Genomic DNA, 16933 nt, shown 5'->3' with positions numbered 1-16933 from the left:
GAGAAAAGGAACACATATTTTGCTGGTGGGACTGCAAAGGAACACATATATTGCTGGTGGTGCAGCCAATATGGAAAGCAGTATGGAGATTTCTCGGAAAACTAGGAATGGAACCACCATTTGACCCAGCTATCCCTCTTCTCCGTCTATACCCAAAGGACTTAAAAACAGCATACTACAGGGACACAGCCACATCAATGTTTATAGCAGCACAATTCACCATAGCTAAACTTTGGAACCAACCTAGATGCCCTTCAATAGATGAATGTGGCATATATACACAATGGAATATTACTCAGCAATACAAGAGAATAAAATCATGGCATTTACAGGTAAATGGATGGAATTAGAGAATATAATGCTAAGTGAAGTTAGCTAACCCAAAAAACCAAATGCCGAATGTTTTCTCTGATATAAGTGGACTGATTCATAGTGGGGTTGGGAAGGGAAGCATGGGAGGATTAGATGAACTCTAGGGAGGGGTCATGGAGCTAAGAAAAGATGGTGGAATGAGATGGATATCATTACCCTAAGTACATGTATGAAGACATGAATGGTGTGAATATACTTTATATACAACCAGAGATATAAAAAATTGTGCTCTATATATGTAATATAAAATGTAATGCATTCTGCTATTATGTATAACAAATTAGAATAAAAAATTGCTAACCCAATATCAAGCAGAACAAGAATTAATTAAATACTAAGGAAATACTGAGGCAGATTTTCATGCTGGGTCAGGCAGTACTAATTGTGAAGATATGCAAATGGAATGATATCTGATTGATTGATCCAAGTCAAATTACCCATGACAATCTGTTTAATAAATAGTGCTATACCTGAATTGAACAAATAAAATTGGTACAAGTTATAAATCTAGTACCAAGCCAAGGCTCATGAGTGCCTGGACAGCCACCAGTCTGAATCTCTAAAACTTCCAGTACTAAAAGCTCTTCACTTTATGACTCCTCATGGAAAGATAAATGATCCAAATTATGAGAAAATATTGGTATGGTGACTGTTCTAAAACTGCTAAAAAGGTTTATGACCAATGTTCCATTTATGTAACCCACAACCCTGAGCAGACAAAACATTAAGTATGTTTCTATTACCTAATGGGCCATTTGAAAATTTACAGGGGACTTCATTCGACTGGCAGTTTCAGTGCATGTTTTCTGGTTGTATAGAAACTTACTCATGCAGGAAACCTGGTGCTGTAACAGGTAACTAAAAGGTTATTCAGAAATGTGTTTCTCTTGTGGGGAATTATTGGAGAAATCAGCAACAGGGGTGTATCCATTTCACTGGATAAATTGTAAAATAGTAAGTAAAATATTACAATAGCCCTAGGCAAAGCTAACTGAATCAACTGAATTGCCTTGGCCAAAGGTATTGTAGGTTGACCCCACTGTGGAAAACAAAAGTCCATCCCTTTATGAAACAGGCACTGGGAAGCCTATGCCCAAGATAACAGGATCTCCTCTTTCCCCACTCTCCTAAACTCCTATGAATAAATGATGCCAGGCTTTAATGCATGATGCCCAGGGGCATTTTAACCAGGTAAAGGAAGCTTTTTGTGAGTCAACAATGGAGGACAATCAAATCCTTCATGATCTAAAACCTAGATACTTCCGGGCGAGACCACGACGCGGGGCGGCCGGGCAGCGCCCCGACCGCGTGTGCGCCCCTCTAGTCCCTCTCTCATCCGCGGCCCCCACGCCGTGTACTACCGAGCCCGCCACAAACACAGCCATGGTGGGTCGGCTGAGCCTGCAGGATGTGCCCGAGCTCGTGGACACGAAGAAGAAGGGCGACGGCGTCCTAGACAGCCCGGATTCGGGGCTGCCCCCCAGCCCCAGCCACTGGGGGCTGGCGGCGGCCGGGGATGGCGCTGGCGGCGGGGAGCGCGCGCCGGCCCCCGGAATGCAGGAGCCCGATGCGGTGGTGACCCCAGCGGCCCCGAACCCAGCCTCTCTCCCCAACACCCTGGCTGTAAGCTGCTCACCAAAGCTGTGCCCCCTGTCCTTTGGCGAAGGTGTGGAGTTTGACCCCTTACCATCAACAGAAGTAAGGTACACTTCCTCAGTCAAGTATGACTCTGAGCGACACTTCATTGATGATGTGCAGCTGCCACTGGGCCTGGCAGTGGCCTCCTGCAGCCAGACAGTCACCTGCATCCCCAATGGCACAGGGCGCAACTACAAGGCTGAGGTGCGCTTTGAGCCCCGCCACAAGCCCACACGCTTCCTAAGCACCACCATTGCCTACCCGAAGTACCCCAAGACCATCTACACCACCACCCTGGATTACAACTGCCACAAGATGCTGAGGAGGTTCCTGTCCAGCGTGGAGCTTGAGGCCACCGAGTTCCGGGCAGCGATTGCCTCTCGAATGAATGCTGACTCAGAAGGAGGGCTTGGGGTTGAGCCAGCTTCTCAGCTGACTTGGTCCCCAGACCACCCTGGGCAAGTTTTGGGCGACATTACCCTTGCTTATCATTCTAGCCCCAGAGTCGGGCCTGGGGATACCTCTAAGCCCAGCCTGGGGAAAAAGTCACTGCATCTTGGAGTTATTGAGATATTCGGTTTTGTTTTTTTAATTTTCAAATTATCTTTAAAAGGAATATATTTCCTGGTTTGCTGCTTTAATAGGAGTATATTTCCAGAGTTTCCCAAAAGTCTCGATTTGATGAGAAAATAAAAAGAAAACCAGAGCAAAAGAACAATGGCAACCCTTTGAACCAGGGAGGGCGGAGGACGGCTCTTCCTCCACTGTCAGTGTGTCTGAAAAAAAAAAAGCTTGGAAAAGTCCCTGGGAGAGAAAAAGTGAGCTTTAAGACCTTCCAGCCACAGGTGTCTTCCCAGCAGGGAAAAGTGTAGCTGTTTCAATAGGTTGTGATGCCCATATGTGTTCAATCTGGGGAGAGCTGAGTTTCATTCCATTCTTTATTTCCACTTCCATTTTTATTTCCTGTTAACCAAAACTTTTGGAATTCTCTTGATCATATATATATATATATATATATATATATATATATATATATATATATATATATATATATATATATATATATAAAATATGGAAAACCCCCAAACCAAAATAAGAGATGCCTCAAAAAAAAAAAAAATCCACTTCACTGCATTCTCTCGTTTCAGAAGGTCAGGTGAACAGATTGGGGGCAGTGGCTTCCGTCTGTACCCTGCAGGTGGGTTGCAGGCACAGGCATTGGTGACATCCTTGCACACTTGGCATCTGGTTCACATCCTGTGTAACTCTCCCGATAGGCAATGTGGGATTTCAAAACTACTTTCCCATTTTTTCATAAAGGAAAATATAGCAGAGGGCACTTCTGAGAGAGATGGCATTTTAAAAGAATGCTTCGGAAAACATTTTGGGGACTCCAGGAGGGAGGTTTCCACTCAGGACTGACATGCCTAAGACCCACTGCCACCAGGAAGAAACAGATGTAGATGTTTCTAGTGATCCAGTTCATCATGACTATCTTGATGGATCCAAGCTTAGGATTTTGGTGGTGTCAAAATTGCAGAGAAATTGGGTCTAATGCAAAAAACGAGGAATCTTGCTTAACATCCTCTGAGGTTATGCTTTGGTGAATTTAGTGTAAGGAATCATGTCACAACTCAGACTTTACTGCCCGGCTACTGTAGCCAAAGTGGACATTTCTTTCCTGCCACTATATAAAGGGAAGTGACCACCGTGGGGTTAAGAGTGAACTGAAGATGTTCCCAAAGCAACCTCAAGAGCTCAGCAGAGCTGCTGCAGCAGGGATGGTGCTGGGTGGGGCAGAGGTGGCACCAGGCTGCCCTTCCTCACCGGACTCTCACCACCACCCCACCATACCCAGCTCCAATCCGATTCTCCTGCCAGTCTATGCAGGGCTGGAGTGTAGAAAGTGGCAGATGGACTCCCCCCACCCCGCAATACTGAAAAAACCAAACCATACATATTTCCTTTGAATACATCCAAATTATGTCAGGTGCCCCAAGATTACAGCACTCTGTAAGCTCTGCCTCCTGCTGTATCTCCAGGTTTTTATGGATGGCATTCTTGTGTCCTAAAAGCAGAATTGAGAGCTCTCTGGGAAACCTGGAGCCCTGATTTTTGTTATGATGAAAGCAGGAGCCATGATAATTGCTCTCATTTAAAGGACAGAAGCCCTCTTAGAGCCATTGTTGAGGCTCATGAACATAAGCCTCTCTACTAAGGGAAGGTTCCCACTGGGGTTCCTAGAGGGCTCACTCTTGGCACTAGTGGGGTACTAGTAGTATTAAACCTGAAACTAATTCAATTGGGAGAAAATCTTGCATTTTGTGGCCAACCAGACATTCCCAGAGGTGTAGATAAATCAAGTCACCCACCAAAAAACAGTGGGGCTGGAACATGCTTTTTTTTTTTTTTTTTTTTTTTTAGTTGTAGTTCTGTAGACACAATACCTTTATTTCACTTACTTATTTTTATGTGGTGCTGAGGCTCAAACCCAGGGTCTCACATGTGCGAGGCGGGCACTCTACTACTAAGCCACAACCCCAGCCCATGGAACACACCTTTTATCCCAGATATTCAGAAGACTGAGGGAGAATGATCCCGAACTGGAGAAAGCCTGGGCAATTTAGCAAGGCTCCATCTCAAAAAAATAAAAATTTTAAAAAATCTTTAAAAGTCACCCTTCAAAAAATATATGATAACATGTGTTCTAAAATACTTAATTGGGCTAGGGACATTAACTCAGATATAGAATGCAGGCTTAGCACACACAAGACCCTCAGTTCAATCCCCATCATCAACAACAAAAAAAAACTTAATGGAATATCATGCAACTTTAGATCTCCTTTTTGCTGAGTGGAAGCTCACGTATGGGATTTTACAAGCCTAAATGTCATACCTATCTTTCCCAATTTTGCTACTAAAGCAATTTAAAAGGTGGCTGATATTGCTATTGACACTGCCACAAAACACATTAAGGAAATTTTCAAACGAATAGAATATGTGATGTGTTTACGAAAGCAGATGGTTTTCAGGCAACCTAAGTGGCAGATGGCAAAAATCCTGGTTTTTTCCAGGGTTTCCTAACTTTTATGTTCTTCTATTGAGTCTCCTGATCACTACTAATTGCAATGATAGGCTAACAATACAATTGGATACTTCATTAAACCAGACCATTCTATACCAAACTATGGTATTCACCAACAACATAGGCCGAATACAACACTATACATCAACTGGACTTAAATACTGTTAAACTATATTTACACTGCCTGAAGTTTGATTAATTTTGATTATTTCAGTTTATAGAGGCTCTTGTTCAGGAGTACACTTCAATCTTTTGGGATTATTCTCCTGGTAGTCATCATAAAATCCCCCGGTGCACGGTATCTCCACTCAAACCTTGAGTGTTGAATGATCTCACTTCAACTAGACCAGCAAGAACATAAAGAATTATGCAAGTGAAGTGACACTTTCACATGTGAATTCCATATTGAGACCAACTAAGTCTATTTATAATGGTGGCAGAGAATGGTGCCAAAGTCCAAAGTTTTAGTCAATCTCTCAAAATTGGGAGGACAACCAAAAGGGAGAAATCATTAAACTTAATTTGGCCTGATGAAGTCTCTTATTTGGACCTATATATAACAAACTGAAAACATCATTTAGGAGTATATTCTCATAACAAATAGCTAAGTCTCAGCCAATACAGCAGACAGGCTTCAGTCAATCTGCAAGCAGTCAAATGTTTTAACCACGTTCAAACAGGCCAATGCTGAGCTGTAACCAATAGGGCTATCTCTGTATCTCATTTCCATTTTCTATCCATTAATGCTTTTCAACTACACAGCAGACTGTAGTTCTCTGAACTCATCCTGGTGCTGAGAACTGTTAAATTCTAGAATCACAAACAAAAACCAATTAAGACTTTCAAAACTAGATTAGTTTTTAAAGAATTCCTATTATTTTCTTAATATTAAAAAGTAACAAAACAGAGCCCCAGATAATAAAGAAATTTTTTTATATTGTTTGGGTCATGTTTTTGTTACTTTCAGTGTATAAATCTCTTGGTTAAATGTCACTGAACAAATACACTGGCTGCTCATCAACAACACAACTGGATATTTTTAGTTGCCAGAAGCAAGGTGCTCCATCAGTATACAACGTTGGAACATGCCCGCCTCCTGTTAAATGCATGTCCTTATCCTGTGTGGCTTTTCCAAAATAAATAAACAAACAAACAAATTGACTGGATCATCCAAAAATTCAAAAACCCAATGTTCTGTATTTAGGCATTTCATTTGAGCAAAACATTTCAATTACAAAAAGCAAACTTAAGAAATAAAACATTACATACTTAAATTGTAACCTACAGAACAGATTACTTCTTCAAATATGTCATCAGAGTTTACAGACAAATGTAAAGAAATACAGTAAAATACTATATTTTAATTTTACTTTCATTACAAATTAAAATAAGGCATAAGAAAAACTTCAAAGCCACAATATTGTACATGTGAAAACTGACCATGGAAAAATGCAAATAATTCATAATATAGTCTAAGCTCTAATATATAAATCAGATTTAATTTCATCAGCTGTTTGTTATTAATCAGCCTAAATTTTATATTATATATTAAAATACTAAAAAGCTAAAAAAACATCATTGCAATATAGATACAACGTGGGAAAATACATATTTGTAACTTTATACACAATCTAAATTAATCCATTCTATACAATAGTTTTCCAAAATATAAATGGCACTTTACATGCAATAGAACATACCAGTTGGATGTCCTCATATAATTTAATATATAGGAAAATAAGAGAAAATACCCTTTTAACAGTACAGTTACGTAGCAGATGTGGAATGTAGAATAAGATTTTGCCTTAACAAAATCTTAAATCAGATTAAAGAAATAGGAAAAAAAAAGTTTCTACTTTCAATTAACATTTTTAAAATGAAGTCTACTGTGATTTTTATATTCTCAAACTGTATCACAGAGAAAACATAAATGGGAAAAGACAAAGAAAACAGAAAACTTGATCCTTTATAAATTTTAAGCATCAGCCCCTGCCTATGGGTTGCATTTAGGCTGCTTTTCTGTTGACAGTTTTCTAAATTGATTCTGCCACTCTGAATTGTGCATCAGTAGTCAGATGGGTCTTCTGGACTCCATTATGCCATTGTGTAACCATAGCTGCCACAATGTAGTGCCACAAGAAGTCTGTCCTTGAGTATTTCTTTACTTGGATATTCAGGTAACTTGAGCATGTTGATGCTTTAAAATAAAAATATACTACCATTAAACAGAGAATCCATGAAAATTCTCATTGTTTTATCTAGCAGTGAAAATACTACTCATAATTAACATAAAACCACTCTCAAATTTGCATTCAAATTGGAAAACCCTGAAGTAGTATTTAAAAAGAAAAAAAACTGCTGCACTGCAGTTTCTTTCAGCATGAAAATGTAGTAGAAGAAAATAAATTCCTTTTAGGGTAAAATAAACAAGGGTGGGCAAGTTATAAGGGTGGGCAAGTGATAGTAATTCAGTGATACTTTTGACAACAGAATTTTAGTGATACTTGAACCATATTCAATTAAACAAAAAAGGAAGGCAACAAAAGCTATGTAATGACTTATGTATATATGATTCCAAAATTCTGAACAGAGATCATAGTTGAGATTTTCCTTTCAATATATAACAGTTAGACCTCTGATCATTTAAAATTAACCAAAACAATGCACAATGCATTTAAACAAACTAACTTACCATGTGCTTGAAGTTGGTAAAAGATTTGGGGTATATGGCACAGCAGCAATTGTAAAGTTTTGCAATCCACTTCCACCCATGATATTAGCAAACCCACCATGCGGGACCCTGGAACTAAGAGTTTGTATCATAAGTTCTAATCATGAAAGAAAACATTTTTGTCCAACAGATATATTTCAAGCTCTAAGTTAGAGTAAGAATATATTCAACTCTAGAACAATGACAAGACAGCATGTTGAAAGAAATAAATAAGTAATAATAAATAAATAAGTAAATAAATAAATAAGAGATGCTCTTAGTCTACAAAATTCCCAACTCATTCTTGCATTTGTGGCCAGTTACCCTTCCAAATTTCTATCAACTATATACTATACTTAAAAATGGTCACAGCACATACATCTACTATTTAATTTAGCAAGGTGCATTTGTAGTTTGCTTTCTTGTGCCTCCCTACTAAACTGGGACTGATTTGACGGCTCAAATATGTCATATTTATATCTGTATCAATAGAGTTAGCAAAATGCCTGGCATCTGGGCTGGGTCTGGGGTTCAGCAGTAGTGTACTTGCCTGGCATGTGTGAAGCATTGGGTCCGATTCTCAGCACCACATATAAATAAATAAAATAAAGGTCTATCAACAACTAAAAAAAATATTTTTTAAATGCCTGGCACCTAGTAGACATTAAATATTTGCTACATAAATAAATGTTTGATTGATTAATTTAAGCAACAAAGGCTCTTACATGTTGCAATCCAAATGGTTTCCCTCTTTGTGAAAAATATCTAGATCTAAAGTGTTTTCTGTTGTTTTATTTTTCATAGTAGAAAATTCTTTACATTTCTCTTTCTAGATAAACAGAATACCAAATGTATTTTTTAAAATTATTTTTAGATGTTGATGAACCTTTATTTTACTCATTTATTTATATGTGGTGCTGAGAATTGAATCCAGTGCCTCAGACATGCTAGGCAAGCACTCTACCACTGAGTCACAACCCCAGACCCACCAAATGTATTTTTAAGATGTCATCTAATATGGGGCTGGTGTTGTAGCTCAATTGGTAGAGCATTTGCCTTGCATGTATAAGGCACTGGGTTCGATCCTCAGTACTACATTAAAAAAACAAGTAAATAAAACAAAGGTATTGTGTTTAAAAAAAAAAAGTCATCTAACAGAATGAGGCCACAGGAAAGCTAAAAGTTAATGCATAACACAAATTACTAGAAATTTTAATATTGGGTACATGGCTGTAGAGGATTTAATTATAAGCTCTCAATTCTTACATATTTGAAAATAAATTAATATTTAAAATTAGTCTGTGTATATATCATGATTAAACAAACTGATCCTAGAAAAAACTTGGTTGCTTTTAAAATAAGATGCTGTGAGCTAGAGATATAGCTCAGTGGTAAAGTACTTGCCTAGCAGGCATGAGATCTCAGATTCAATCCCCAGAATCGCAAGCAAGAAATAAATAAGTAAATAAATAAAGAGATGCTTAATAAGATGCTTTTGGATAATTAGAATTATGACAAGGAAGCATTTAAATAGGTAATACATGACTACAATTTGAAATATTTTTAACACAATTCATAGTATAAAGCATAATTCAGTCCACTTAAAAAAATGCTGAAACTCAAAATAGCCAAAACAATCTTGAAAAAGAACAAAGGTGGAGGCTTACACGTCCTGATTTCAAACTTATAAGTATAGTGATTAAAACAGTGCATGGTGGCATAAAGACAGACATACAGACCAATGTAGTAGAATAGATAGCCCTGAACTAATCTCTTGCATTGATGGCCAAATCATTTTCAACAAAAATGCCAAGAACACTCAATGGGTAAAGAGCAATCTATTCAACAAAATACACTGGGAAAACTAGATTTAAGGAAGAAAAAAAAATTTGGACCCTTGCCTTAAACCATATACAAGAATTAACCTAAAATGCACCAAAGACCTAAACACAAGAACTACAACTGTGAAATCCTAGAAGAAAATATAGAAAATAGCTTCAGGACATTGGATTTGGCAATGATTTCATGGGTATGACACCAAAAGCACAGGTAACACAATAAAAAACAGATAAGCTGTACTTTATCAAAATTTTAAATTTTGTTCATTGAAGGACACTGTCAATACAATTAAAAGATTATCTACAGAATAGGAAAAATATTTAGAAATCGAAACTCTGATAAGGGACTGATTTTCAGAATATATTTTTTAAAACTCCTACAATACAAAACAGCATGATTTAAAAAAAAATCAGCAAAGGACAGAACATTTTTTCAAAGATACACAAATGACCAATAAACACAGGAAAAGATGCTCAACATCACTAATCTCCAGGTAAATGCAAATCAAAAACCACAATAAAATATCACTTTACACTCATTAAGACAATTATTAACACGAAAAGGAAGGAAGGATGGATGGATGGATGGATGGATGGATGGATGGATGGATGGATGGGAGGGAGGGAGGGAGAAAACAAAGGAGCCAGTGAGCCAGCCTGAGTAATCCCAGCTACTTCAGAGGATGAGGGAGTAGGACAGAAAGTTCAAGGCCAGCCTGGGCAATTTAGGGGAACTGTCTCAAAATTTTTAAAAAGAAATAAGGGTGTAAACAGAAGTAAAGCACTTGTTTAGCATGTATAAAGCCCTGGGTTCATTCCCAAAGGGGAAGAAAATGAGTTTTTAAATATGACTATGGAATAATGGCAAAAATAAAAGGCAATTCATACCACACAAAATGTTATATATGATAAGAAATTATAGCAAAATAAAAATGATCATACATTGTGTTGATTAAAAAAAATAGGTACTAAATCTCCTCATTCCAAATGTTAATACTGACACCTCCTTGAAAGGTAAATGAATCATATGTATCAATGTTTGCTGAGGGCCATTGCCAAGTAGGAATGACGCATCGAAATTTCCTTGCCAGCGTACCCCATGTTAAATGGACTTGCCTTGGAAATTCACTGTGACATTGCATGTGTGTTTGAGAAAGGTGACCCTGCTCAAGGACCAGGGTGGATCCAGGTTTAGGGTGTATCCTGCAGGTTTTAGGAAGTATCCCCCTCCTTGGGTTTAGGGCATTCCCGGTTTAAGACAATCTGGGTTTAGGGCAGTTCCAGGTTTAAGATTATTCCTGCTGCGAATAGGGCGTATCCTGCTGCCTGAGTTCCCCTTGAGTTCTCGTGGAATTCAGAAAGTATTTGGGGCATGAATTGTGTGCCCAGAACTTGGATTTCCCCAGAACGTGTTTGTACAGGGCCGGTGTGAGTTCGGGAATAAAGAATTGTTGTTTGAATCTACAAAGCTGTGAGTAGCTCGTGATCTTGTGCCCAGCCAGACTGTGGCAAATGTTATAAAAATTAACATCTTGCTTTTTTTTTTTCCTTCAGGTGCTAGGAATTGAACCCAAGACCTTGCACATGCTAAGGCAATCACTCTTACCCCTGAGCTATACCCCTTACCCCAAATACTCTTATATCCAAATATTTTCCTCCTAAGAACGTATCCAATATAAATAATCAGAGTGGCCCATGATGATATAAGCATTAGAATTCCTTATTTGTACAGCATCATTTATAAAAAGGAAATTTTAGAAATAAAGGATAAGAGAAATTAAGGGAGTTTAATAAAGAGAAGAGGTAGTCATTTGAGAAATTATATAATCTAAACAGAACAATTTTTAATAATCTATTCCTAAATTCAAAAAAATATAAATAAGAACAGTAGAATATTATATATATGGAAATAATTCTAGAAGAATAACCAAAATGTTAATAATGGTAATCGTTAGGGATTAAGATGGGAGGGGAATCTTTTTTATCTGAATTTTTTAACCTTTCTACATAGAAAATATAATTAATGTTTAATTCTTTTTATTAAATCACTCAAATCTCTTGAGTATCTTTTGGCACTCAGACACCAAATAAACCTGAAAACAAAGTTTTTTTCATACATTTTGCCTACAATCTGAAAAGTCATGTTTCATTTACTAATTAAAATTAGATTTATAGTATGACTCAACTATTATTTGTAGTTATCTCTAAATAGTGAGATTACTTAACAAAATTTTCTTTTTGTCTCCATTTTTAAAATTTTCTATACTGGTTATATGCTACTTTTAAAATAAGAAAATAATGGATTTTACAAAATTATATGTTTTATATAGATACACATTGATGGTTGTTTTTTTAAATGTGCAGAAAAAGAGACAAACATCAAATTGTTTATAGTAGTTACTGCTGGTGAAATAATTTTCTGTTTCCTAACTTTCAGAAGATCTACACATTTACTCATGCAAAAATTGAACCATGTTTTCACCAATAGAAGAAAACAATATATTCATGAATGATGTGAATATACTTTGTATACAACCAGAGATATGAAAAATTGTGCTCTATACATGTAATATGAATTGTATTGCATTCTGCTGTCATATATAACAAACTAGAATAAAAAATTTTTTAAAAAACTGAAAATCCACTTATCCAATATTAAAGACATTTTATTTTCTAATGTCTATTATATTTAATTGACCCTATAAGTGAACTCTTCAAAGAATATTTAATCACAAATTATTTTTTAGATCATGAATCTTAACATTGCAAAGTTTTGATAAGAATTTTCTTATTTGACAAAATTGCTATGCATATATAAATTTGACAAAATTGCTATGCATATATAAAATGTGCTTTGTGTGTCAATGTGTGTATTTATGATTTATCCAGGGCAAACTGAATATCCTTTGTACTAAACACAAGTCAGCAACATACAAATATTATAAATTTGGCTACTAACATTCACTTACCTGTAAAATGAAAAGACTACCAAATTATAAAATATACTTCAAAGATAAACAAATTATTCAGATGTAATAAGATTATTTAAGTATAATAAGTTATTGTTTAAAAGTCCTAGTTGGAACTGTCTTTTCAATGTGTTAAACATTTATCAAGTACTACTATAAATGTTTTATCTTTAGTACCACATAAATCTTTATTTAATACCTAAAATAGTAAAAAAAGAGGTAAGATACCAACAGTTTTTTTTCTCTATGGTTATTTTTATTTTTCTCTATGGTTATTTTCTAAGCCATTAGAAATAAAATACATTAAATTCTTTCTATGTCATCATAAAAACACTTCTTACCTGCCAGTAACGAACTGCAAAAGAAGAACTCTCTCCTCTTGAGTAATGTCTTCTACAACTTCCCAGAACCACTAACAACAAAAATTCATATTTTAGAACAAATATAGACTTAATACCAAAGAAATACGCAATATTCATAAAGCATATTTTATTCTATGAAACTCATTTATCAATAATGATTTCACACAAAGCTTTTATATGCAATATTCCCACAAGAAAAATTTAGGGGGAAACTTTACTTTGTTAATTAATGTAGGTTATCATCCAATAGTGCTGAAAAGCTTACAAAATTAAATGGCAAATTTAACTTCATTTTAAGCTCTAGAGAGATTTTTACCTGAATAACTGGATCTTCTCTTTCATAGCCACTTGTGTATTCTGTATTTTTTATCCAATCACTCACATCAATTTCTGGCATGCCAGAAAGCAGTAGCTCCTTTGGGGGAGAAGGAAAATATTTCATTAATCTTCTTTGGGAAATAAAAAGGTTATTACATTTAAATAGTAAATTTGCCTTCATTAGAAACTAATCCCATATAAAACTGATTTATTTTTGTGACAGTTTCTGCATGCCATCCATTACAAGCACTACATGGGAAAGAATCCCTGTACTGATAATTTCAAATATTATGACATGTGTCATAATATTTGTTATCACTTTAGTACAATTAAAATATAAAAAGAAAATGCTTATAAGTTTATACATAAACATACACAACAACAGTTTATATATGCAACAATTTTATGAATATTACCTTTGATTTACTTTATTTTTATTTCATGATTTTTTTGCAAATACGTTAAATTCTATTAGAAGACCATATTCTCACATGAAAGTGACAACAAAGTCCTGAAATAAATATAAGATTAAACAAAGAAAGCTCTTCAAAACACCCTTATCACTAGGAAAAATGGGTAATATAATAAAAAGTAATTATTTACAAAAAAAGAATTATTCCAGAATAGAGTCTTTTAAGAACTCTATTCTAGAATATTCATATCAAAAGTCAACTTTCCCCAAGACAATAAAAAAATAAAACTTTCCTTTTTTTTTTTTTTGTGGGGTAGGGGAGCAGTGCTGGGGATGGAACGCAGGGCTTTACACATGTTAGGCAAGTGCTCTACCACTAAGCTATATCCCTAGGCCTTCTAATCACTCTTGATAGGCTTCTTATTTTCAGGAAGATCATCAAGTACACACATACATAAAATCTCAATTATATAACTAAAAAGGAAATTAAGAATGGCAGAGTATTTACAATTAGGTTTTCCAAGGGAAAGGAGAACATGAGCTTGTATGTATGTATCTCTCAGCATGGTCATTTCACTGTGGATATGCTCATATAGTGACGTAAGGCAATGATTGTGTATATGTGCTTACACATTAAGCAAAACAGTATGTTTGCTGTAACAGGGACTAGACACAATGTAGTTCAAAGCTATGTCTCCCACAGCAACTATTAACATATAGAATGTACTCTGAACAAAATTAATGTAAGCCAATGTCTGAGAACTCCTGGGGATTTTGAATTCTATTCAGTGGGTCTGCAAGGTTCTCCCTTTTCTAAGTTATGTGTGAAGTTGGAGTGTCTTCATATACTTCAAGCAAGATAGCACAACTCATTATATGCAGAAGTAGATAGGAGAATCCAGTAGTCTTCTACTAAAGCAGACATCACAAAATTGCAAAAACCTGCTAAAACATGCTACTCCTCCCCTATTTTTGTTTTGTTCCTGGGAAATGTAGGTTTTTTTAAATGTTGTTTATGTTAATATGTAGTGAATGGTCATATAAATTAATAAACTAAAAGTCTGTTTGAATTTCAAATATCATAAATATTCATTGATATAACCCACATAAACAAAAACTCTTTTGTTATAAGGGATCCAAAGATCAAGTTTTAGAACGCCAGTATAGAATGTATTACTCCTCCTTGCCACAGTATTATTAAATACTCTTACTAGATAAAAATGTTTCAATCTCCATTTACCACCCCCAAACATATTCTCCACCTTCCTTTGTACTACAGACTGGCTCCCTTGCTACTGGCTTCAGATTGAATTTCACTACTGGGAAACACAGGGAAGAGTCTGCTCCCTCCCTGCTCAGAACCATGTCTTTGCAATAAGCCTGTCTCCTAAGCCACAGCTACACATTCTAGGCAATTCAGACTCTTCACACTAATTCTTCCACTTGTATCTCCAGTCCTAGTTATGATTAAGGTTTTTCACTGTTGCCAGTCTCTGGATGCCTCACCACAACTTCTTCATTCCTTATAAACACCTCTGTAATAATCCCTTTATAAAATTTCTTTGAGCCATATGAGGAAATTCAAGGGAGGACCTTGAGATAGATCTGCCAAAAGGAAGTAGGGATGAATTTTACATGTCTCTTAAAATTCAAAAGTTTAAAGATAAGTTTTTAATAATATTAAGTGTGCTTTTATTGTTGATAATTATGAATAAAAACGATGGGCACTATAGTCTCTCAAGAAATTTAAAGCATTTTATGACTATCATATTCCAATTTTTGTGAAGAGGAAAAATCTTTTATTTTCCTATTAAACAATCAGACAAAAAAAAGTTATTAAATTGACCAAGATCATATAGATAAATAGAAATTTCACATTAAAAAGCACATAACAAAATTATTAAGTCCCAATGAATAATTTACCCATTTAAAAAATATAAACATAAGAACTAAATTTTTAAAATATAACAAAAGAAATGTCTATGGAAACTGGATATAATGTATATCACCAATACTAGCAGAATGTGAGTCATGCAAATGTTCATAGCTATAACCTTACCTAGTATTCACATTACTCAATGTTATTTTTTTATTCTAGTACCATCATGAGTAAATTCTTGAGCACCACAGAAAGGAAGGACAGTTTCTCAGACATTAGGTAGGAACCCCTCAAATACAACAGTATTAGAATGAATTAATGACAACACTGTTGGCAACATTTTCTTTTTCTTTCCTTCTTTCTTTATTTTTGATACTAGGAATTGAACTACTGGGCTGCTTCCCCAGCCCTTTTTATTTAAGCTTTAAATTGTATAAATCAGAGCCATGACTACAATGTTGCTAAACTAAAATTTGAATCGACTCAATTAAAGCCTGAGTCAAAGACAAACTAAGAAACCTGATTTAATACTAAAAATTGTGGTATATATTTATATTAAAAATTGTAATGCAAAAAAAAGTACATGTATAAAGGCATAAATTGGTATGAACATACTTTATATACAGGAATATGAAAAATTATGCCTATATATGTAATAAGAATTGTAATGCTTTCCACTGCTGTTGTGTAAATTTTAAAGAATAAAAAACTCCATCCCCTGGACTCACAAAAAAAAAAAAAAAAAAAAAAAAAAAGAAAGAAACCTGACTCAAGTACTACAATCAAAAACACCCAGTAGCAGATCTAAATGTGAAAGAATAAAAACTTTTAAAACACAAAAAAGTATCTTTATGACCTTGAAATAAGAAAGTTCCTTAAACAAGACATAAAAAGGTTCACCATTAAGGACTGTAAATTGGTGCAACCACTGTGGAAAGCAGTATGGAGATTCCTCAAAAAACTGGGAATGGCACAGTGGCGCACACCTATAATCCCAGCAGCTCGGGAGGCTGAGCCAGGAGGATTTAAGTTCAAAGCCAGCCTCAGCAACTCGAGGAGCTAAGCAACTTAGTGAGATCCTGTCTCTAAATAAAATACAAAATAGAGTTGGGGATGTGATTCAGTGGTTGAGTGCCCCTGAGCTCAATCCCTGGTACCAAAAAAAGAAAAAAGAAAGAAAACTGGGAATGGAACCACTATTTGACTCAGTTATCCTGCTCCTCAGTATATATCCAAAGGATTTAAAATCAGCATACTGAGCTGGGGTTGTGGCTCAGTGGCAGAGCGCTTGCCTCGAACATATAAGGCACTGGGTTCAATCCTCAGCACCACGTAGAAATAAATAAACAA

At 35.6% G+C, this 16933-nt stretch overlaps 1 protein-coding gene and 1 pseudogene across 1 annotated transcript in view; one reads left to right on the top strand and one right to left on the bottom strand.

The window, feature by feature from the left end:
* The first annotated feature begins 1755 nt into the window (after positions 1 to 1755).
* Positions 1756 to 2405, top strand: LOC113183319 (refilin-B pseudogene; annotated as a pseudogene).
* Positions 2406 to 6613: 4208 nt separating this feature from the next.
* Positions 6614 to 16933, bottom strand: part of Hace1 (HECT domain and ankyrin repeat containing E3 ubiquitin protein ligase 1) — an 84176-nt gene continuing 73856 nt past the window's right edge. Inside the window, exons 21-24 of the mRNA XM_026389640.2 lie at positions 13291 to 13389; positions 12954 to 13024; positions 7788 to 7901; positions 6614 to 7292 (exon numbers count right to left, since the gene is read on the bottom strand). Coding sequence (XP_026245425.1) covers positions 7190 to 7292; positions 7788 to 7901; positions 12954 to 13024; positions 13291 to 13389 — 387 coding nt within the window. The 3' untranslated portion in view covers positions 6614 to 7189. The remainder of the gene's footprint in view (positions 7293 to 7787; positions 7902 to 12953; positions 13025 to 13290; positions 13390 to 16933) is intronic.

Source organism: Urocitellus parryii, chromosome 8 (genome assembly GCF_045843805.1).
Source record: "Urocitellus parryii isolate mUroPar1 chromosome 8, mUroPar1.hap1, whole genome shotgun sequence".
NCBI lineage: Eukaryota > Metazoa > Chordata > Mammalia > Rodentia > Sciuridae > Urocitellus > Urocitellus parryii.
This window is presented reverse-complemented; position numbering and strand designations above follow the sequence as displayed.